This window comes from Clinocottus analis, unplaced genomic scaffold (assembly GCF_023055335.1).
Source record: "Clinocottus analis isolate CAN_PGR_092001 unplaced genomic scaffold, fCliAna1.0.p SCAF_101, whole genome shotgun sequence".
In the NCBI taxonomy this organism is placed as follows: Eukaryota; Metazoa; Chordata; class Actinopteri; order Perciformes; family Cottidae; genus Clinocottus; species Clinocottus analis.
In genome coordinates this window covers 22625-46451 of record NW_027175823.1, presented here as the reverse complement: position 1 = coordinate 46451, position 23827 = coordinate 22625, and the positions used below count along the sequence as shown (strand labels likewise).

At 49.1% G+C, this 23827-nt stretch overlaps 1 protein-coding gene across 4 annotated transcripts in view; it reads left to right on the top strand.

The window, feature by feature from the left end:
• The first annotated feature begins 1454 nt into the window (after positions 1-1454).
• The window catches only part of LOC137799895 (RNA binding protein fox-1 homolog 3-like), a 41602-nt gene continuing 19229 nt past the window's right edge, over positions 1455-23827 (top strand). The window contains exons 1-6 of one of the 4 annotated variants that reach the window (XM_068596762.1): positions 1455-2188; positions 9790-9933; positions 14873-14926; positions 17839-17931; positions 18747-18807; positions 19481-19534. In XM_068596762.1, coding sequence (XP_068452863.1) covers positions 1850-2188; positions 9790-9933; positions 14873-14926; positions 17839-17931; positions 18747-18807; positions 19481-19534 — 745 coding nt within the window. In that variant the 5' untranslated portion in view covers positions 1455-1849. The remainder of the gene's footprint in view (positions 2189-9789; positions 9934-14872; positions 14927-17838; positions 17932-18746; positions 18808-19480; positions 19535-23827) is intronic. The other 3 variants (XM_068596754.1, XM_068596779.1, XM_068596771.1) reach the window with 3 other exon arrangements.

The following is a 23827-nucleotide window of genomic DNA, read 5'->3' as shown; positions in this document are numbered from 1 at the left end:
CTTGATAAGCTTCAAACCCCCTCTTCTTTCCTTTCCTTATGACTTTTGCAGAAGTCCAAATCAGTCTTTCCCTCCATGTTGTGTACCTGCGTCTCAGGCGACGGAGGCGTTTTGGGTCCAGAACCAGAGGATAAAACCTTAAACGACGTCTTGTGTCCGTGTCCTGAAGCCTTCTTGGTCTCCGCCCACATTTCTAAAAAAACTCGTTGTGCAGAAGCTCATGAACATTTTAATACCCTTTTTGTGTTTTGGCATAAAACACAACACAGTTTTTTTGGACTGAAACTTCCTTCCTAGCACGCCGCAGCTTTATTTATGTTGCAGATCCAGATTATTTAGGTCCTAATCTTTGCAAAATGGTGCGTTATCAGTATGTACAGTTTGAAAAACTCGGGGCATTTCTGGATAACTTTGCTCATATCCTGCTGGATGTTCATAGTTAGAACTCTTCCGGTGTTCATACGACTACTTGAAAGAACAGGTACAGGTTTTTAAAAGGTCAAGATCCCAACGAGTGTTTTTTTTGCACTTGACATTCTCGGTCGCGTCCTCGGCGCTCTCGTTCCTCCTCGTCTCTTTCGGGGGGAAACCGTTCTGCTCGTTTCAGACATTTAACGTTCTCGTACGGCAACGGGACTCCGCTTTAAAACCCGCGGTGCATTTCACATTTCAAAGAGCTGCCAAACCATCAGGCCCGTTAAGAACAAACCCACGCAACGCCGCGAGCCCTTAAAGCGAGACGCAGGTTCTCGTCCCAACGCCTCGGAGAGAGAGGGAGCGGCCGCCGCCTTTAACAGACCTGACATCGGCATCAAAGGGGCCTAATCAACATGTTTTTATCAATTAATTGATCTTTCCTCTTGCGCTTTTGCCACGAGTGCAATTGAGATTCCCCCGGCCCGGCGCTCGCCCCCTTCGCCGCCAGCGAGCCGCGACGTAAACTGTGTTCATTACCGCTGATCAAGGAACGCCGTAACGCGAGCGCCAGACGCGACGCGACGCGGAAAACCCGTCAAACAATGGACGTTGGCTTTTGGTTTGGGGAAAGAAAACATATGTTCATCTGATTAAATGATGTTTCCTGGCCTGTGACTCAGAACAAGAACAATGTCTTCAATAAAGTCAAACGACAAAGCGCCATGAGAGAGACGGTTAAGCGCCGCGAAGGTGCTTCCTTTCTTATCCAGGGTGCAGTCGAAAAAACATCCCTATGTGGGACGACGAGAGGAAGGTCGAGACGTCATGAGAGCGTCTTTGATTGTGTGTTTTATATATTTAACCTTTTGGAAAGCAAGCATACCAAGCCCACCCCGCCCAGCCTATTCTCAAAAATGAATAATTTTTCCATTTTTGAACCGAACGCCACCGTTCTTTGACTGAAACTCCTTCATAACACATCAATACTTTGTTTTATTGCGACCTCTGTTGCACATTCCCATTCTTTAGGTCCTAGTCTTTCCAGAAAAAGGTGTCTTATTAGTATCTCGGCTGTTTGAAAAACTCGAGGAGGCATTTTGGTGAATCTGGCTCGCTGGATGCTCGTAGTCGTGATCAAAGGGTCAGAACACAAGATTTATATACGACAGGATTGGTGAGGACGTCGCGAGGATATTTCTTTTGGTAAATGTACATTTTTGCCCCCAAGACTTTGCTGAACAAACACATACAATGAACACAAGTATCGACGTTGATTTGGGGTTTTTACGACGTCTGAAACGCAGCGTAAAAAAAGGTCTAGAACCCGTCGGGGCTCCTCCGTCGGGGCTCCCCGATCAAGGAGTTCACATCCGGTGTGGAGTGCCAGTCGCTCCAACGCCTTTGCAGCCTCGGTCCTGACGCCTCTGCCTCCATGTTTTCCCCCCCGCAGGGTAACCAAGAGGCCGCTAACCCCCCGGAAGCGATGGCCCAGCCCTACACCCCGGCCCAGTACCCCCCTCCCCCACAGAGCGGCATCCCCGCCGAGTTCGCGGCGCCGCACCCTCACCCGCTCCCGCTCCCGACGCAGGACTACACCGGGCAGAGCCGGGTGCCCGAGCACGCCATGGCGCTCTACACGCCCACGCAGACGCAGCACGGCGAGCCGGCCGGCACCGACAGCAGCAGCACGCCCGCCATCACCGCCGCCACGACCGCACCGGTCAGTGTCCTTCATCATCTGCAAACACTGTTCTCAACACGCTGTCAGCAAGTAAAATATACTATTATCACTACTTTTACCGCCTTCTCCTTCCTTTTGTTGTTCCTGATGTTGCTGCTGTCCACAGTCCAGTGTGTTCATGTGTGTGTGTTCGTGTGTGTGTGTTTGTGTGTGTGTGTTTGTGTGTTTATGTGTTGTTTGCAACATCAATTTAAAAAAAGAACAAATTGGTGATTTGTGATATTTTTTTTGCCGTTAAAGCTGCAGTTGGTAACTTGAACAGAAGAAACTGTCTGAGAGTAAAACTCTGATCTAAGAGGCCTCGAGTCACATGACGAGCACTCGACTCAAACTCGAGTCACGTGACGAGCACTCGACTCGAACTCGAGTCACCTGACGAGCGCTCGACTCGAGTCACAGTTTGATGACTTCTCACTCGACTTGACGAAATTAAAAAAGACTTGGTCGACCGAGTCTGGACCATTCACCGAGTCTGGACCATTTTGACTTTAAAATGGATTTAAGAATTGACTTGAGACTTGATTCAAGACTTGATTTGGAACTTAACTTGTGACTTGAGTTATATCTTGACTTGGATCTTTACTTTAGACTTGATTTAGGACTTGATTTGGGTTGTGAGTGCAAAGACTTAAGATTTACTTGAGAATTGACTTGGGACTTGACTAGGGACTTGACTTGGGACTTGACTCGGGACTTGACTTGGGACTTGACTTGGGACTTGACTCGGGACTTGACTTGGGACTTGACTCGGGACTTGACTTGGGACTTGACTAGGGACTTGACTTAGGACTTGATTTAGGACTTGACTTGGGCTGTAAGTGCAAAGACTTGGGACTCGTTTGGGACTTGACTTGGGACTCATCTGGGACTTGACTTGGGACTTGACATGGGACTTGTCTTGGGCTGTAAGTGCAAAGACTTGGGACTCGTTTGGGACTTGACTTGGGACTCGTCTGGGACTTGACTTGGGACTTGACATGGGACTTGACTCGGGACTTGACATGGGACTTGACTCGGGACTTGACTTGGGACTTGACTTGGGACTCGTCTGGGACTTGACTTGGGACTTGACATGGGACTTGACTCGGGACTTGACTTGGGACTTGACTTGGGACTTGTCTTGGGCTGTAAGTGCAAAGACTTGGGACTCGTTTGGGACTTGACTTGGGACTTGTCTTGGGACTTGGCTTGGGACTCGTCTGGGACTTGACTTGGGACTTGATTTAGGACTTGACTTGGGACTTGTCTAAGGACTTTACTTGGGACTTGACTTGGGACTCGTCTGGGACTTTACTTGGGACTTGACTTGGGACTTGTCTTGGGCTGTAAGTGCAAAGACTTGGGACTCGTTTGGGACTTGACTTGGGACTCGTCTGGGACTTGACTTTGGACTTGACTTGGGACTTGTCTTGGGACTTTACTTGGGACTTGACTTGGGACTCGTCTGGGACTTGACTTGGGACTTGATTTAGGACTTGACTTTTGACTTGTCTAAGGACTTGACTTGGGACTTGACTAGGGACTTGACTTTGGACTTGACTTGGGACTTGACTAGGGACTTGACTTTGGACTTGACTTGGGACTTGTCTTGGGCTGTAAGTGCAAAGACTTGGGACTCGTCTGGGACTCGCCTGGTTCCTCTTCCTCCTTCAATCCTCCTGGAGACGTTTGCAGGATTCCTCCCCGTAAAGAACAAACAACCAATCAGAGTCGAGGGACTCGTTCAGCTGTCAATCACAGCCGGTCCAATCAAAACTGAGAACTAATCCATTGATCACCAAAGAATCCACATCCTGGAGCTTCAGGTTCTATCAGGTCCCTCATTTCAGTTTCCGTTAGCCGTAAAAAACGAGACGCTCGCCGATTGGTTGTTTTTTCCGGAGGAATCCTCCAAAGAGCCACGAGGAGAAGTTTCACCGGATTATCTGACAAGATATCTGAGCAAATCAAACCACCCAAAAGCCTTTTTTAAATGTTTGTATCAGGTTACCAGCTGTGTCTTCAACAGACGAGCCGGTCGTCCGCATGCTTGGTGGCTTCTCCCTCTGAAGCTAAATCTAATCTGTCTAATCTGAGGAATGTTGTTGTTTATTGTTTTACTTTTATTTACTTTCCCCTCCCTCTTCCCGTCGTCTGCCATTTTCCAAAAGCCGGAGAAAGAAAAAGCTCCGGTTTGTTGCCGCGACGCGACCGCTCAAGATTTACAGATTCTCCCCCCGAATCTGACTCACTGAGATGAATTAAAACCAGTTGAATTAGTAACAATTAACACCTTTTAATTAAACATCGCATGAATCACGACGGCACGTGATCTTTTAATCAAGGTGCGTTTAAAACAGACTTTCCAGAGACGTCGTTTGTCTCCATTTGCGAATATAATCTGAATTATTGCGGCGCGTGTATATTGAGTTTACCCAGAGTGCATTTGGAGACTTTTGCAATCAAAATACGCATTTTTATATTTTTTTTCCATGATTCTAGTTGACAATTTGATTATTCTTTGCGTCGCCGACGCCCCAAAAGAAAGGTGCAATAATGGAAAAGTGCGGGAGGAGACGAGGAGCGAGGAAGCAGCAGAAAGACTTTGAAGCCTCGGCGGCGCTTTGCGGAGGTGAATTTGGGCTGAAAAAAAAAAAAATGTTCATGCAATGAAAGTGAATTTGTGAGGAGCCATTTGGGGGAACCGCCTCAAAAAAAACATGTGAGCCGGCGCTGGTTTATTTATCTGCTCGAAGGAGATGTGACATCCAGACCTGAAGGATGCAGCCGGATCCAAGAGAACCAGAACCAGCCGAGTCCAGACGGAGGTTTGACTCGAGACCCTTCAGGGCCCGAGGCCATCCACTCCATTTTACATACTTTCATGATATTCACCTTGTAAAGACACGAGGATAGAAGATATAAACTCATGCGTTGCATCAGACACTGCAGAACAAACTCATCTCATATAATGAGGCTCCATTGTCATAAAGCACAATATGAAGTGATAATAAAGCGAAAGAATTAGCTTCTTCAACTGTTCTGGTGATGGAAATTAGATTAGAAGCAAATAAAAAGGTCGATAAATGTAAATAAATAAAATAAACGTGTAAATAAATGTCTAAAACCAAATGTAAGACTCTTAAATTCACCTTAAAAGGCCTTTAAAAAGTGAATTTAAGATTCTCAAATTTGTTTTTTAGACATTTATTTACATGTTTATTTTATTTATTTACGGCCAGAGATCCATGCACCCTCTCTCTCTCTCTCTCTCTCTCTCTCTCTCTCTCTCTCTCTCTCTCTCTCTCTCTCTCTCTCTCTCTCTCTCTCTCTCTCTCTCTCTCTCTCTCTCTCTCACAGTAATGGCTGACACACAAGAAAGTTTAAAGTGAGGCGAGACTTGGCAGGAGGTTCAGCCTCCTCCTCTTCCTCCTTCTTCCCCCCCAGAGCCTTGACACTGTACACCACTCCTCCTCTCTCTCTCTCTCTCTCTCTCTCTCTCTCTCTCTCTCTCTCTCTCTCTCTCTCCATTTCATTTCATTTCATCTGCTCACCCGCTGTGAAGAAAGCTCAGAGACGGTGGCCACGGAGAGATGAGAGCTCTCTCTCCTCCTCCTCCTCCCTCCTTTCCACCATCTTCACTCTCTGCATCCACGCTCTCTCTCTCTCTCTGTCTCTCTCTCTCTCTCCTCTACTTCCACCCCATCTCCTTCCTTTCTTCCTTCTCTGGGAGGACAGAGGGATGAGATTAGTGGGGTGTAAACAGAGAGTCTAATCCTCGGGGCCGCTGGGTTCCCCTCTAACGACGGACCCGTCGGCTCACAGACGGCCGGGTGCCTTTGATTAGGGCACCCTGCCGGAGCACAGATTGAGGGAGCAGATCACATCCCCCCTCCCTCCCCCCTCCTCCTCCCTCCGCCCTCCCCCTTCTTCCCTCCCTCCCCCCCTCCCCTCTGCTGCGCTCAGCTCCTTCACCCCACGAAGACGCTTTACTCTGCACATCTTCTCGACTTAAAGACTTAGAAAAAAAAAAGGAGTCAAGAGAGAGCGAGGATTCAGTGAAACGTATGGAGAGTGTGTGGATTCCCTGCAGAGAGCGCAGAGCGGAGAGTGTGTATGTTTTAATGAGACACTCTGTGTGTGTGTGTGTGTGTGTGTGTGTGTGTGTACCAGTCCTCTGTACTGGGAAGGTGGCGTTGTCCGGCTGGACCTCTGGGACGCGTTGAAACAAGACGACTTGAAAGCAAACGGCTTGAGATAAAAAGAGAGAGAAGTCACACACACTTCTTTTGTTTCTCCAAATCCTGAGAGACCAGGAGCTAGAGGAGCTAGAGGAGCTGGAGGAGCTAGTGGAGCAAAAGAAACTAAAGGGGCTCGAGGAGCAAGAGGAGCTAGAAGAGCAAGAGGAGCTAGAGGAGAAAGAGGAGCTAGTGGAGCAAAAGAAACTAAAGGGGCTCGAGGAGCTAGAGGAGCAAGAGGAGCTAGAGGAGCTAGAAGAGCTAGACGAGCTAGAGGAGCAAGAGGAGCTAGAGGAGCTGGAGGAGTTAGAAGAGCTAGACGAGCTAGAGGAGCTAGAGGAGCTAGAGGAGCAAGAGGAGCTAGAGGAGCTGGAGGAGCTAGAGGAGCCAGTGGAGCAAGAGGAGCAAGAGGAGCAAGGGGAGCTAGAAGAGCTGGAGGAGCTGGAGGAGCAAGAGGAGCTAGAGGAGCTAAAGGAGTTAGAAGAGCTAGAGGAGCTAAAGGAGCTAGGGGAGCTAGAGGAGCAAAACTATGAAACAAACTGAGCTTGTTATCTGCTCAGTCTGAAGGTTGTATTCTCTGAGATAACACACACACATACACACACACACACACACACACACACACACACACACACTTTGACACTCACTCACACACAAAAACACACATTGAGTGAGGAAGAGTGTGTTGAACTTTCTGGCGGTTTTAGACAAAAAAAACAAAATAATGAACGAGAGCTTTATCATTCTTGCGAGCAAACAGTCAGTACCTTCCTCCTCCTCCTCCTCCTCCTCCTCCTCCTCCTCCTCCCCTACGTTTTAATCGGATGTAATCTACCTGCTTGGCGGCGTTCCAATCAGATCGTTTCAATTATGCTCCTGTAATGCCGCTCCGCGAGGAGGGAAAGTGCTGAGCCGAGCACTTTGCGGGCGATTTGCAAAATAACAGCGAGGGGAGTCTTTCAGAGGGAAGCGGCTGAGCGGGAAGCCGGAGCGTCGCTGCAGCTGACAGCTCGCTCGCTGGTTTTCGCCGGCTCTTTGGCGGTGATGGCGTGCCCCCCCTCCCCTCCCCCCCTTGTGACAGCAGCTGTCGGGACAGTAAAGTGCCGCTGGAGGTGGCCCGCTATGCTAATACGGAGGTAATTATTTCCCCTCCTCTCCTGCGACCGGCAGCTCGTGTGAGCCGGTGACACCCGAGGTGCCGGGAGGAGTCAGGATGCGGTCGCCGTGCTCGGGGGCCCCTCGCTGTCGAGTGGAGGCTAATCTGGATGTTTGCAAACACGCGACCGCGCTCGGGCCGTGATGTATGTTATTTATATGTACAATAAATAAATAAAGAAGAAGAAGCAGAAGACGGCAGAGCCCGCTAAAGGTCGATAGTGTCGCGTGTGACCGAGGAAACAGATTGACCCGCGTTGGGCGCCGGGTGCCTTGTCCCCCCCCCCCCCCCCCCCCTCCCCCCGGCATCTATCTGCAACGTGTCACCCCGGGGCCCAACATGGCCGCTCAGGCTATTAACCTCCAGCGCGAGGACACGGCAGAGTTAAGACCTCGCCTCCTGCCCCGCGTCTCGCTGTCACCAAGCCACTCCTCGTCCGGGCCAATCGGCTTCATCCTGCAGCACTTGTTACCCTCCGGTCCCGGGGGTGGAGGCGAGGGTGGAGGGGAGGGGGGGGGGGGCAGGCGGGGTAAAGGACTCGGGCCGCCGGTACCTGCATTGGGAGACAAAGTGTGTGGACCTTGAATCAAACGACTGTCACCGTTAAACAACGTGCGTCGGTCGGCGTCTCCGAATGGGGCCGTTAAAAAAAAAAAAAAAAAAAAAAAAGCTAAATAAATGACGGCCATTACCGCGGAGAGATTGTGATTATGATAATGAGAATAATAAAGGCGATCATCATTACGATCGTGATGATAATGATGATACCGCCATGATGAATTGTAATGAATAAATCCCTAACCCCCATTTCCTAAATGGCGGAAATGCATCAAAGAGAGAGAGAGAGAGAGAGAGAGAGAGAGAGAGAGAGAGAGAGAGAGGGAGAGAGAGGGAGAGAGAGAGAGAGGCCGACAACGACGACGTCCCCCTTTTTTCATGGTACAAGAGCGGTGACCTCGCAGTCTACATGTCACTCAAACTGCTATTTGTGCTCAATACCTGACCCTCCTCTTCCTCTTCCTCGCTGCGCTGCTTCATGCAGCCCCCTTTACGACTTTAATACGTCAAAACATGAAGAAACGTGACTTTTACCCAATGCGGCGCCCTCTTGTGGCCACGCGAGAGACTGCTAGAAGTCTGGGAAATGACTTCCTTTCCTCTGTCGTTCACTTCCTGTCTCGTTAACGTCGTTAACGTCTCCCTCCAAAAAGCTCAAGTCTGCCTCGTGTGTATCGTCGGTGTAACTGCGAGCGTCTCTGGCGCTAGAGGCGGTTGCCAGATATGCAGATTGGTCATGTTTCCAACAAACCTGGCAACCTCACTGTGACTCTACGAGATACCTCCACACTTTACATGAGAATTATGCAGATCTTTGTGATTTAAATCAAAACAAAACTTCAAATACGTATTTTAATCCACCTTAAACACAGAGGAGGCCGGTTAGTTAAAGTGCGAAAGACGTCGATCCGATGACCCGTTTGACCAAAACTGAGGACTCTGCAGACTCCTCCAGACGGGGGCGGGACGGCTGCTGCTGACCGATGAGCTTTCATTCACATAAATACATCAAGAGAGCCTCCGAGGGAAGAAACAAGGTCCATCTAAAACAGACAAGCCGGCGGCGGCTCAGGGAGATCCATCACAGGTGTCACGTCGGGGGAAGAAACAAGCGGGATTTGTCATTGACATCAAACGCGTCGTTTGTATAGAAACGTCAGCGTCGCGTTCGCATAATGACGGAAAAAACAACAACGCCGAGGGCTCTGCTCCCCGTGTGCAGACGTCACCAATAATGTGTCTTTAGTCTAGACGTGTCGGGTGGAGGGGCGGCGGCGGCGGCGGCGGCGGGGGGATCTGAACCCACGCCTTCTTGTCAGCGCCCCTCCATCTTCCGCCCCGTTGCTCCGCGGCTAAGTGCGAGAGATTAATAAGTGGATTTGTAAATGCACAACCTCGGGTTTGACACGATAAGTCATCGGCTGTTTATCGCTTCGGCTTTTCTCCCCCAGATTGAAAAATGGCAGACGCTGAGCAAGTTGGTTATCTGCACCCTGCATCCCTCCTGTTTCACCCCTCCCCCTTCCTCTTCTTCTTCTTCTTCTTCCCTTCCTGTACTTCAAGACCGGGAGGTACCGTATACTGTAGCGGCTAATGAGCAGCTTGTGTCTCTTCTTCTTCTTCTTCTTCTTCTTCTTCTTCTTCTTCTTCTTCTTCTTCTTCCTCTTCTTCTTCTTCTTCTGTGTGTTTCCCTCCGGCAGACAGACGACGTGACGCAAACAGAGGCCTCTCAGCAGCTCCAGCTCCAGCACTCAGACTCTTCAGAGAAGCAGCAGCCCAAAAGGTTGCACGTCTCCAACATTCCCTTCCGCTTCCGGGACCCCGACCTAAGGCAAATGTTTGGGGTGAGTGTCCTACGGGGGAGGAGCGGTCCGGTCCATTGGGACTCATGGGGGAGGGGGCGTTACTCTGGCTACAGCGCGCAGCTAGCGAGCTACAGCGGGCAGCTAGCGGCACACCCACAAAAGGTAGTAGCGGCTTGTAACCCGACTTTTACGGTATCTGCAAAACAAAAAAAAACCTTTTTTTTGTGCAGCTAGCAGGTGTCTGCCCGCTGTAGCCCGCTGCTTGCCAGCTAGCGCCGCTGCTGCTAGCGCTGCTGCGGGGAGCTAGCAGCAACGCTAACTGTCTACAGTTGAAAGTTAGCGGGACACCGACAAAAGGTAGTAGCGGCTTGTAACACGACTTTTGATGATATCTGCGGGCAGCTAGCAGGTGTCTGCCCGCTGTAGCCGCTAGCTGTCCGCTGTAGCCCGCTAGCTGCCTGCTGTAGCCCGCTAGCGCTGCTGCTAGCTCTCTTTAAAAAGTATTGTTCAGTGCCGTAACGACAACAACCCACAGACTAATAGCGGCACCTTTTTAGAAAGATGAAAACCTGAAGCATGGAGCGTCTCGCGCCGCCATCTTCTGACTCTTTGGCGAGGCGCTTGATTTAAAACCCGCCGTGTGTCCCCAGATGTCAGAGAATAAACTCGGTGAGCACGAGGACCTCAAAAAAACAACAAATAAACAAACTTCTCATTCAGTCTATCTCCTCTGAAAGCTGCAATCCTGACTGAAGTGTTTCCTGTCGAGAGGTTACGCAATCAGATTACATATCAGCGCACCAGAAGCCCTCGACAGAAATCCTCTCTCTCTCTCTCCCTGTCTCTCCATCGCTGTCTCTCGCCCAATTAATGAGGCAATGAATAGTTCAACGGCTCACCCCTCGTGTCTCACAAAAGCCTCAATAAGAATTGAACCATACATCCCCCCGATTCAATAACCATAATGGATCTGAACGGAGACGATTGCCAAAAATGTACTTTAAATGTTGCGCGCTAATTGGACCATTAGAACCCGGAGGCGTTAATTCTCGTCGTTACGAAGAGAGAGAGACAACATCCAGCTGATGATATTAATTACTCGAGAGCCCTGGCTGTGGCTTTTTATAAATTGGAGACAACATGGCCGCCCCCCCCTGCCCTCCTCTCTCCCCCACCCACAAACTCCCCCCTCCCCCCTCCTTGTTGCCTGTATTGTTGCAGCTCCGGTCGCGTTGAATCCAAATGGCCTCAGTAATTAGCTCGGAGGCTTTGTGCTCCCGGCCCGCCGCAGATATACGATACAAAAATTGATCGCGCCCCACCCAACCCCCCCCCCCCCCCCTCCCTCAATCACCCGCACCCACCCGCGTGGCACCCCTCCCTGACGCCTTCCCCTTCTTGGGGGGCTGGCATAGTGGAGGATTGATTGTCTCGGGGTGGAACTTGGCAAAGAGGCATCTGCCCCCCCCCCTCCCTCCCCCCTGACATGCCCCCCCTCCCCCCTCCCCCCTTCAACCCCCACAATGGGCCTTTTGTGTGAGCGGCGTGTGCAAAAAGCCTCATCCCATCCAGCTCTAATGGCTTCTGGAGCGCCACCGGCTCAATACGCCATTACCGCCGCGCATGAGTGAAACCCGCAGACATGCAGCGGGGGGAGGAGGGGGGGGAGAGAGAGAGAGAGAGAGAGAGAGAGAGAGAGAGAGAGAGAGAGAGAGAGAGAGAGAGAGAGAGAGAGAGTGGTGGGGCTGAGGGTGAAACCCTCTCTGGTGGCACCCTGAACGAGGACGGGAAGGTTGCACCTTACAAAAAAAAAAAGGGGGGAGGGTGCCCGGCGCGAAAAAACCTGCGAGCCTCCTAACGAGGCGCTGAAAAAAATGGCTCGTTAGGGCCCTTAATCAGTAATTAGGAGCCCGAGATCTCCTCCGAGGAGCCGTGCGAGTGCAGCGGGACGAGAACACTCGGGCGGCGAGCTCGGGCTCCCACGCTGCGCCGCTCGAGGGTGCCCTCGTTTGTGTGACCGGGTTCTTCAGCGGCGCTTCACTCGCTGCATGTAAGAGCTCTCACAGCATCCCGCCCGGAGCAATCAGGACACACACACACGGACACACACACACACACACACACACACGCCATCCTGCTGTCACGCTGGCTGCTGTGCCTGAACACGACCCGTCTGAAGACACGCGGCCGCCGCGGCGTAATTATAGGTTTTCTCTAAGAGCTTAGAGACGTTCAAGCAAATCAAAGGTGGCCTCCATGTTTTTTGTTGCGTCCGCGCGAAAGAGGCTTATGGCGCATTTGTAGTTTCACTTAGGAAAGAGGAGGCACGCGAGGCCGCATCAAAGGGTTTCCTTCACATGGGCCGGCGCTCGCCGTTTGTTTTGTCGGGATGCGTTCCAACCGAGCGCTCGGCCCGCAGGATCGCTCCCGCCTGCAGTTTGATATTCCTTCTGTGAGAAGTGTGTGAAGCGCACGGCGGGTTTATTCAATCACAAATAACGCCGCGTGGAAATAGAAATGAAGAGTGAAGAGCCCGGGAATGGTGGAGGAAGAACGCGTTCAAAGAGAGAGATTTGAAGTTAAAAAAAAGGGGATGAAATATGCAAAAGGAGAAGAAGCGCTTCCTCTCGTGCATTTCTTATTGATTTTGAATTGTTTGATCCGTGTGGAGCTGCAGCCTCTTCGCCGACGTCAGCGCTCCTCTTCCTCCCTCTGGAGGCTCCTCCCATCGAGGCTGCTGTTTATCGGTGCTGCTGATGCGGCTGTTTCTGTGTGTGTGTGTTAGTGTGTGTGTGTGTGTGTGTGTGTGGGCGGGGACAGAAGTGCGCGAGCTCGCTGGTGAGCAGCGAGCGGTCCCCAGCGCCGCGTGGAAATCCACCAAGACGACTTCCTCTGAAACTAATTAATCGACGCCACAAGCCCATTACGCCCGGTTAAAACAATTAGCATCTGCACATGGCGAAGGGAGGGAGCGTTGTCGTCTCAGGCGAGGAGAACGGGGGGGGCGCGCCACGCTGGGATATAAATGCCCCGTTGGAACCAATGGAGCCGAGCGCCATACGAGGCAGATGTGTGTTCTGGGAATCTATGGAATCGTCTCCGGAGAGGAGGAGGAGGCGCTCCGACGCTAAATAACCCAGCTCTGTTTATTCCTCTTTCACTCGGCCGTGGTTATTATAGGCCTCGCTTTCGAGTGGGTGGGAGGGGGGGTGTGCCCATAAACCCTCACCTCCTCAAGCCCACTTCCACTCCAGCCAGATAATAGCCGGCTCCCGCTAACCTCCGATTAGCGGCTCAGTCAAACGATCCGTCCCGTTCCCGCCACATGGAAGGCCCATTCCTTCCCCGTCGCGCCGGGAATGAAGGCGACGCGGACCGCTTGACAGGGTAATTACTTTTAATGAAATAATACGGCCCGTTGTAGACGGCAATTAAAAGTCACTCTCACTCCACTCATTAGAGGAACTTACAGTTTACTTTCATTCCTCTGTTTTCTAATGATCCGCAGGAAGGCCTTTTTTTTTTTTAATCGGAGGAAAAAATAAAGGAAAAGGAAAAAGCTGGAGCCCGTTGAGCCCCGAGGGCCGGACCTCAGGTCCTGCTGGCTGTGAGAGAACAAACAAAGAGCGAGGGAGGGAATGAAGGAGAAGAAAGAAAAGGATGCAAAGGATAGAAAAGGTGTTTACTACCCGCAAGGGTGGGAACCACCAGAGATCCCACGATAGGATATGATCACAATATTATCACGATAGTTAAGTCACAAACAATATTATCACGATATTTAAGTCACTATACAATATTATCACGATACTTAAGTCACTATACAATATTATCACGATACTTAAGTCACTATACAATATTATCACAATACTTAAGTCACTATACAATATTAGTGTGATATTATCACAATACTGCAATATTATCATAATGGTTGAATCACACGATACTTAAGTCATTATACTAAATTATCACGATACTTAAGTCACAGTACACTATTATCACGATATTACGATATCATCGCGATACTTAAGTCACTATACAACATTATCATGACACTTTTGTCACTTTATTATCACGATACTGCAATATTATTATGATGCTTAAGTCACAATATTATTGAAGCACATTTCCGCCACACACAAAAAAATCAGGACCCAAAAAAAAATAAAAAATAGTACCAAAAATTTTTTTTTTTCTCGTTTCCTTTTTTCAAGGCCCTATTTTTTATTTTATTTTTTTCAAAATTTTTCTTTTTTTAATTTTTTATTTGTCTTTATTATTATTATTATTATTATTATTATTATTATTATTATTATTATTATTATTATTATTATTTTTGGTCCTAATTTGTTTTTTTGAGTTTTTTTTGTGTGCGGGAATGGGCTTCCATACAATATACTATTAACACAATACTGCGATATATTGAGTATTGTGATTTATTACCTTGTTTCAACCGCAAGTTGTCCCCAAAGGAAAACTTTGTCAACTTATTTAATCTCACAAGACAAAGCGTTCGGTCCGTTCATCGTTTTATTGCGTCCAGGAAGTGGGCTTCCCCTCGGTGATGCAGGTGGAGTGCACCAGACAACGTCAGAACATGTATTAAGACACACATTGTTGTGTTATTTGTGTCAAAACAAGCGAGCGAACCAACAGCAGATGTGTAATCAAAGATCCTCTGTTGGACTCTGTGATCTCATTTCAGATCTCCTTGATAGAAATACAGAAACGCATTAAAGCGGCGATACGACTCGTCTCTTCTCTCTGTTTTTTTTCCTTCTTCAAGCTTTGCAGATCTATTCGCCGAGCTAACAAATGCAAATTGACCGTTTCCTCACAAAAGTAACATTTCCATATCGCCTTAATGTTTTCTTCCTCTCCAGCCGTCCTGCTCATGAAGCGGCAGCCGAGTGAGGCTCTCTAACTCCCCTCTTCTCTTCTTCTTCTCCTCTCGTCTCTTCTCCTCTCCTCTCTGCAGCAATTTGGAAAGATTTTAGATGTGGAGATTATCTTTAATGAGCGAGGATCCAAGGTAAGTGAACTAGAACACCAGCTGCTTCATTACCATGTACTTCTTCTGTTTCCTAATGACGGCATTAGCGGCGGTGTGTGTACATTGGCTGAGAGTGTAGCGTTCCCTGAGCCGGCGTCCTGGAGCGCCGCATCCAGTCGGGCCTCTATCCTCCTCCTCCTCTTCCTCCTCTTCCTCCTCTCCCCTCCCCGTTGTTTTTGTTGTTGCGGCTCTAACCCGAGTTGTGAATCATTAGCCCTGTCAATCAATTCATTATTGAGCTGTTTCACAATTCACTTAATCCAGCAGCCGGCTGCGAGGTCCTGAAGCTCGTGGAATTGAATCTGCTTGTTTAGGGAGCGGCTGTGTGGAGCTGCCGGTCCTCCATTATTCAGGTTGTCTCCTTTCCTTTCCTTTCCTTTTTTTTTTTAACGCTAGTTCAGGAGAAGAATAACAGTCAGCTGAATGCTAATTGTTTAGCCGAAATAAACGCAAAGGCTAATCCTAATTTCTCTTCCTATTGAAAAGCTCCGGAAGGTAATTTAATTTGCATATTTTTTTGGAAGCAGCCGGTTGAAGGACGAGACCACGAGGAGAGCAAAGCGACGACGTGTTAGCGGCACGTTAGCGGCACGTTAGCGGGTTCCCATGTGGAGGCTGGCCTCTAAAATGAGCTGACTGTCATTATTCTAACAGGACTAAACGGTGCCGAGGTGAGGGACTATTTTCAGCGGCGGATGAATCCACAGTCGCTGGCTGCAGGGTTTTGTTTGTCAAAGTTAACAACAAGTCTTTTTCATGGGATGTGTTGACTTTGAGAAGAACATACACAACCCACTCGCCCTGTTCTTTAAGGTGTATCTAAAGATTGCGCCTCTTTAACTCTGTTCCACGGCGTCGATGGAGAATCTGCCCCCTCGCCGCCGTATCCGTCTGCGAACCGCCCACCGTGGACAGGTGAGGCCGGCGGCGGCGAGCAGCCCGAGCGCTCCTCCACCCAGCTGTTCCTTTAATAGAGTGTACTGAGCTCCACGGCCTCCCATTCATAAAGCAGACAGGGTCCCCGGCTGGGTGTTGAGGCATGAATACTATTGATTCCCATTCATACCTGGGAGCAGCTCGGGCTCCTATGAAGCCCCCCCCCCCCCCCTCCACCCGCCTCCTCCACCCTCTGCCAGACAAGATTGAGCACCGGATAAACCTGCCTCCTCCGCCGTAACAAGCATTTATTGTTTGTGCCCTACAAAGCCATTACCCATGATGCCCCTCTCCGGCGCTCCCGCACCCCGCGCGCTATATAATGAACCCACCAGGCCATTAATAAACAATCTATTTTCTATGAAGCTCCGGCAATTTGCATTCAATATGTTTGTCTCCTTTGAAAAATGGGGGCTCGGCTCTCCCCTCTTGTAAGCTAATTATTTGTGCATGATAAAAATATATAAATATATATAAATAAAAAGATAGAGGAGAGAAAGAGGAGAGAGAGAGAGAGAGAGAGGAGGGGAAACACAATCGGGTGAATGTCCAAAGGATTAATTTTGCCCTCAATTCCCTTTTTTTGAATTTATTTCTTTATCTCTCGTTCCCCGAGGACAGGTCCGCTGTTATTTATGCTCTGAGATCCTGCGTATGCATACGAGATCACGCCGCTCACCGTCTCTCGCATGTATTACATCCTCCAGCAATTATTCTCCACCCCCCTATACCTCTATACATCTATGTATATATATATATATATATATATATATATATATATATATATATATATATATATATATATATATAAACCAAAAGCAAGGGGACTTGTTTGGCCGGCATATCTTAATGCTGCCGCTGGAGAGCTCAGGTCCAGAATCCAGCAACACATAACTCAGGGAAGTGACAATAACCCTCCTCCTCCTCCCTCCTCCTCCCTCCTCCTCCCTCCTCCCTCCCCCACCGGGGAGCGAGGGAGTCAGAGAGCTGGGGGGAGGGAAATGAAAGGTTGTGTGTATTTGAGTCAGGGGTTTTAAAGTCAATGCGCTCTTCTTCATCACTGAGGTGTGTTGCAGCGACAGCATTCACTCCATGGAGGGACAACATTTACCTCGCAGGGCTTTACAGTCGGCACACATACGACGTCCTGTGTCGGATCAGGAAAAACTCCCCAAATAAAGAGAGTAAAACCCCTTTTTACAGGGAGAAAAAGGACAAGAGCAACGGAGGAGGATCCTCTCCAGGATGGACAGAAGCAAAAGATGTCATGTGACCTGAATGAGCACATTGACACTATTCATGAAAAGAGTAGTATGTATATCAACATCATGCATAAACTACTCATTACACACATGTGACTGTTCACACAATGAGTAGCATACGAGTGGCTCACCCTCCACGTCAGCAGTAGGATGTGTAGAGGACGGGCGTCATGTTGCCTCCGTACAAACACACATAAATAAATAAAGTCCCTCTCATTAGAGCGCTGCATTAAAGAGATGGAGCTCCTCCAGCTGAGAGCTCTTCCCATTTGAGCCGGACTCCTGTTCAGATAATTATCCCGCCATCAGCGGCCGTGTGTGTGCGTGTGTGCGTGTGTGCGTTTGTGCGTTTGTGTGTGTGTCTTTTGCCTCCGCGGCTCCCTGACGTTCACCCGTGGCCTCGGCGCGCTGCCGTTTTAATTGGGTGAAGGCAGGCGGGCCGGCGAGTGCCGGTGTTGTTGTGCGAGGTCATGTGACCGCTCCGGATCTGTTTGCTGTTTCCTGACGCCGAACTAACTGCCTCTAATTAATCTGGCTGCTTACAACTCTGCTGCTGCTCACCTGCTCCTGTCTTCTCTCCTCCCTTCCCTCTTTCTTCTCCCTCTCTCTCTGTGTGTGTGTGTGTCATCCCCTTCTTCTTCTTCTTCTTCTTCTTCTTCTTCTTCTTCTCCACGGCGATTGCGGCGCTCTCAGGGCTTCGGGTTTGTAACTTTTGAAACGAGCACAGACGCCGATCGTGCGCGGGAGAAACTAAACGGTACAATCGTAGAGGGACGCAAAATAGAGGTGCTTTCATTTTTCCCCTTTTTTCCCCCCCGTCTTCTTCTTCTTCTACTACTTCCTGCCTGCCGCCTCTCGGAAAAACCCTTGAAACCCATGCATCGGCATGCGGCTGCTCTGCGTGTGTGTGTGTGTGTGTGTGTGTGTGTGTGTGCATCCCCTGGATGTGCGTGTGCCCGGGTGCATGCATGCATAATGGTGCGTGTAAGCTCCTCCTCAGGAGGAGGCGTGATCCGCACGCGGACACGCCGTGTTGTCCATCATCACCTGGCGGCGCCGAGTGAGCGCATGACGTCATCCTCCCCGGGGCGGCGCCGTCACGTCCGAGGCGACTCCTCCGTCACCATCGTTTCCTGTTTGCCTGCTCCGACTCGGCTCTCGAGCCCCCGTCATGCCGCCTCATCAGCTCCATGCCAGACCATCAAAAGTCTGTTTTTCTGTTGGAACCCATTTTGTTTATTCGACCAATTTACCCAATGAATTTGGAGGATGTTTGTATTTTTATTAATTGGTGCATGCCTCCTCCTCCTCCTCCTCCTCCACCCCCCCCCCCTCCCTCCTTGCCCTTATTTCCAGTGATTTAATAATCTGCAAGAACATTTAAATAATGAATAAATTCATGAAAGGGTGAACCAAAACTCAACCCCACCAAAGTGCTACATGCATTTACATATTCATGTATTTATTTATTTGTTCTGACGTCCCGGTTTGCTGCCTGCTCGCCCCCCCCCCCCCCCCCACCTCGGATGTCTGCATCGGTCACGTGACGGTCAGTCAGCGGTTAACGCGCCGCGTGTTCTTCTTTTTGTCGCTTTGAACAGGTGAACAACGCAACAGCACGAGTGATGACGAACAAAAAAGTGGCCAACCCTTACACGAACGGTGAGCCGCCCCGAAAAACTAAAATTACATGGTTTCAATGTTTTTTCCAAGACCTGGAAAAGTTCTTGAATTGTACCAAAAGTGGTTTAAATGTCTTATATTCATGTGTTCATGACGTTCATTTAGTTTAAATAATGAATCTGCTTTTAAAAGAAAAAGGCTCAAAATATCAGCAGCATACATACAAGCATCTATATAAATGTTTATTCTTTTAATCAAACTATTGTCTCTCATTCATTTGAGTCATTTAAGGTTTACTGTATGCTTTGAATCCTCATTGTTAGTTTAAATACTACATTTTACATTCTATTTTTTTTCACACAATGTTTGATCATGAACATTTAGTTTAAAGTCATAAAGGTTGGTTTAAAGTCAAGGAAATCTGGTTCGAAGTCATGAAAAGTGGGTTAAAAGTCATGGAAATTGGGTTAGAAGTCATGGAAATATGGTTGAAAGTCATAAAAATTTGGTTAAAAGTCATGTAAATTTGGTTTAAAGTCATGAAAGTTGGTTTAAAGTCATGGAAATCTGGTCAGAAGTCATGAAAACTGGGTTAAAAGTCATGGAAATGTGGTTTAAAGTCATGGAGCTTCGTTGGTCACAAAGTGTCTGAACCCTGTAACTAACAGCGTTTCCTTTCTGCTGGTAATCTGCTCGTCCTTCATGTCTGCAGGCTGGAAGCTGAACCCGGTGGTGGGAGCCGTCTACGGTCCTGAGCTCTACGCCGGTGAGAAACCTTCCAGCCTCCAGCCGTTTGAATTTTGAACCTTTTTTTTTTTTTGTCATCCGCACGTTTCGCACCTTGAGGCCGCTATCAGCCTGCAGCCAATCCCCCATCTGACCCCCTACGAATTTCCACAATCGGGTCTCATCCCAAAAACCTGCTGAACATGAAATCCCCCCCTCCTACCCCCCCCCCTTCTCAAATCAAAGTGAATCCAGAGAGCGGGGCAACTCCGAGATAAGCAGTGGATGATCCAAGCCCTCTCTGAGTGGCTGAGCGGCGCCCGAGCCCATTGTTTGCCCCCGTGTGCACAACTGTAGAGCTGGAACAAGAAAGGAGAGGAAAATGATTTCAAGAGCAACCCCCCCCCCCCCTCCTCCCCCCCCCGCCCCTTGCAACTGTTATCAGATCCTGGAGGCCGCTGCCGCCGATGGATTTGCCAAGTGCGGCAGATTGACTTTTACAGAGCTAACCGAATAAGGGAGATTGAGTGAAGCGATATTGTTGGCACCTACCCCGAGTCCAAGGCCGGCGTTCCTTCTGGTTCTCCGTAATGGAGGAACGAGATGAGCTCGGTGGGGTTTTCCCTATCTCTCTCTCTCTCTCTCTCTCTCGCCCCTCTCTCTCTGCCTTCGACATGCCAGCTTTATTGCTGTATGTCATATGAACCCTTTGCATTTTAATGAGGGGGAAATGGTACTATTTCATTTGGAAGAAGTGCTGAGCACATCGCGCCACTTTAACGGCTTTCCTTTCTGCTCATTAGACTAAAATCTGTTCATTCCCCGGACAGCTTTACGGCGAACCTCTAAATAACTGTCCATGACAGAAAGCAGTCATCTATCATTTTTATTTCATCCCCTCACCCGCTCCCTGCCTCCTCCTCCTCCTCTTCCTCCCTCCCCCACAACGCGCTCCTGCTTTTCGACATCTTCCCCCTCGTAATTATACACACACATAAACACACACACATGCCTCTGAAAAGGTGCATTCGCATGTTCAAACATGAGCACTACGCCACGCTCAGGTGGCATTCTCACTTTATTGAATTGAAAACCTACTTTCAGGCCCTTTCAGAGAAAAGAGAGTGTATCTCTACAACCACGAGGGCTGTTTGAATAATGTTGTGTTGTTATAAAAGGAACAGATGTGAGATGCTGTTCAGGTGTGTAAATATCAGTCTACATGTTTCTGGTTAAGAGGAAATGAAGATGACAAAAAATGAAAAGGTTTCAGGTCCAACTATTTTTAGTTTAGTACAGAGAACATTCAGGCGAGGAACCAACGGCCCCAATGGTTCCAATTGAACCCATTGGGTCCATTGGGGCCGTTGGGGATATTGAGGCCATTGGGGCCTGTTGAACCCATTGGGGCCATTGAACCCATTGGGTCCGTTGGGTGCATTTGGTCCGTTGGGTCCATTGGGTCCATTGAACCCATTAGGTCCATTGAACCCATTGGGGCCATTGGGACCATTGGGTCCATTGGGTCCATTGAACCCATTGGGTCCATTGGGTCCATAGAACCCATTGGGTCCGTAGAACCCATTGGGTCCGTTGGGTGCATTTGGTCCGTTGGGTCCATTGGGTCCATTGAACCCATTAGGTCCATTGGGTCCATTGAACCCATTGGGGCCATTGGGACCATTGGACTATTTGAATGTTCCAATGAATGTACCAAACCATATATTTCACTTGTACATTACTTATGGTGTTCAACACATCCAAACGCAGCAGTTTGGGGCTTTTCTTGTTCATAAAACCAGCTATGATTTACAGTTTTACATGGCGGTCGCTCATTAAGTGAGTCTTAACTTACGTAAAGGACCCGTCCTCTGACCTACATGCGCACACGACACCATCCCCTGCCCTGTTTTCTCCACGCTGAGACCAAAGCATCCCCGGCATACAGAAATAGATAACCTATGTAGAACACAAGGCGCTAATGCAGCGGGGCCCCTTCTTCTTCTTCTTCTTCTCAGCCGGCACTTTCTCCATTCTACACTCGCACAGACCCACGCACACACACACACACACACACACACACTTCCCCCAAATCATCTCATAAATCAGAGGGAGTGTGGTCCACCACTCCAGGCAGGGGAAGCGGGAGGGGTTGGGTGATTTATTGGCTGCTAATTTTTCAAGTCGTCTTGACATGGCACTGGAGTTTGCCAAGCCTAAACGACAACATATGCTTGCCAGCTGGGAAGATGAGAAACATAAATAAGAGATACATTTTTTTTTTCAAACAAAACCGCCCTAATGAGCAGAGGGGAAGAAAAAAAAGGGACATTTTCGCATTGAAATTTTTTAATTTTTTTTTTTTTAAGACGAATTTCCCGACCTGCCGGAGGAAAGAAAACGCCACGAGAGTGAAGTTTGTGGGGATTCAGGTCGAAGTCCCAAAAATCATCATAGCTACAGTTAATGCACTTTTTTCTTTTTGGTGTGGGGGAGTAAAAATGGGATATAAAGGCGATTAATCACTGTTTATCAGTCCTCATTTCTGTGCGGGAGATCAGTGAAATTGGGAGCTATAAATCCCCGGCTGGGTGACAGCGCACTTCGTCTCCATTCGTCCTGGCGCTACAGGTTTATTGTCCTCAAAACCCATTCAGGAGAATGACGGATGAGAGCCGCACGCCGGCTCCCCGCTCTTAACCTCTTCCAGGGTGGGTTGGCTCCTCCCACCGATGGAGGAGGAGGAGGGTGGAGGGTGGAGGAGTTGAGGACCCGGGGTCTATGTCCTCTGTTGCCACCCGACACGTGGGAGGGGGGAGGGTGGAGGGTGGTGATCGGGCTCCGAGTCAAACGGAGTGATTGGCCATAAAACACGGCGGTGGCACAAATCACGGCGCGTGGCAGCCGGTACCCGAGCTCACCTTTGTCCTCTTTTACTCCGCGCTGGTCTGGTTTACAGGGAAACTTTTTGTAGAGCAAACCCCCAGACTCTGGCCTCATATATAAATATGTACATAGAAATATATATATAGGTTTATTCTAATACAACACTGGCCATCTGACTGGCTCTGCCCTCATCCAATTTATTTCCTTAATGGCACTTGTCTGTTTATGCAGTTCATAATGATGTGTACAGCGAGTGGGTGTGCGGCTAAATACAAATGTGAGTGAGGACAGGAAGAGTGTGCACCGTTGTGCACGTACACTTTAAGGTGTGCTTATGTATTGTTTTAGATATGCACGTGGAAGTGGATCTGTGTGATAATTTGAAAAAAAAGCTAATTTCACAACAATTGGCGAACTTTTTTGCCAGATTGTTTCCCTGGTCGCTGGGTGTCTTTCAGCACCACGGACAGCTGCCACTTAGAAACCGCCTCCGTGTGGCTCCGCGGTTCGTTCGCGAGCTTTTCATTCGCCGCTTCTGCTCAGGTGGAGTCCTTCCAGAGCGCTGGTGAAAAGCTAGCAGCTGTATAAATGACAGCACAGAAAGGCTAATTGCCATCTTAATACATGTCGACAGATCCTTTCATTGTTGGAGTGTACGTTAGGGGGGTAATTAAGCTCCAGACTCTTGATTAGATTAAGCTGTTTTTTGGGGTCCCCAGTGCGTGGATTAAGTGCTCATTGCCCGATGCGTTTGAGCAGGAAGTATTAGAGAGATCAACCTCGTGGAAAGATCTGATCTTTCTTCATGGGAGCCGGCGATGACCCCCATCACGGGCCCGGAGCCGGATTACCTCGAGTCCAACTGGCTCTGCTGGTATTGAGCTCCTCTCAAGTTGACACATATGACGTATGAGGTGCAGCGTGACCCCGCCGCCCTCCAGCGCATAACTCATATTTTTCTCCAGCGCCCCCCCCCCCTCCCTCAGGAAAAAGGTGTTTGACTTTGGCGGCTAGACCGGGTTTGTGCTCTCACACGCCGAAGCTGTTGTTGCTCCTCACGGGCTCACCAAGGTGTGACAGTGCCTTTGATTTATGGGTTATTATTGAAGCAGTGTAGCCTATCGCCAACTCATTATAAGTTTACATTCACATACATCACTGCATGCATATTGCATACAAATTTACCCCCTCCCAAAAAAAAAGAAAAGAAAGAGGCAATCGGACTCTCTGGGGCCCAGAAATAGTACCGATTTGTTCAGAAGGAAGGGAGGCGGGGCGGCGAGGGGGGGGACTTTCAAAGAGGATTGTTTTTGCCCTTTAGCAACGGCACTCACATGTCCACCGCGCCAAAAAAAGAGACTAATTTAAATGTCAAGGTCAGCGTTATAAATCACTTGGGGGGAAGGGGGCGCCCTGCGAGTCCAGCGGTCCACCGGCACGCTGGCAG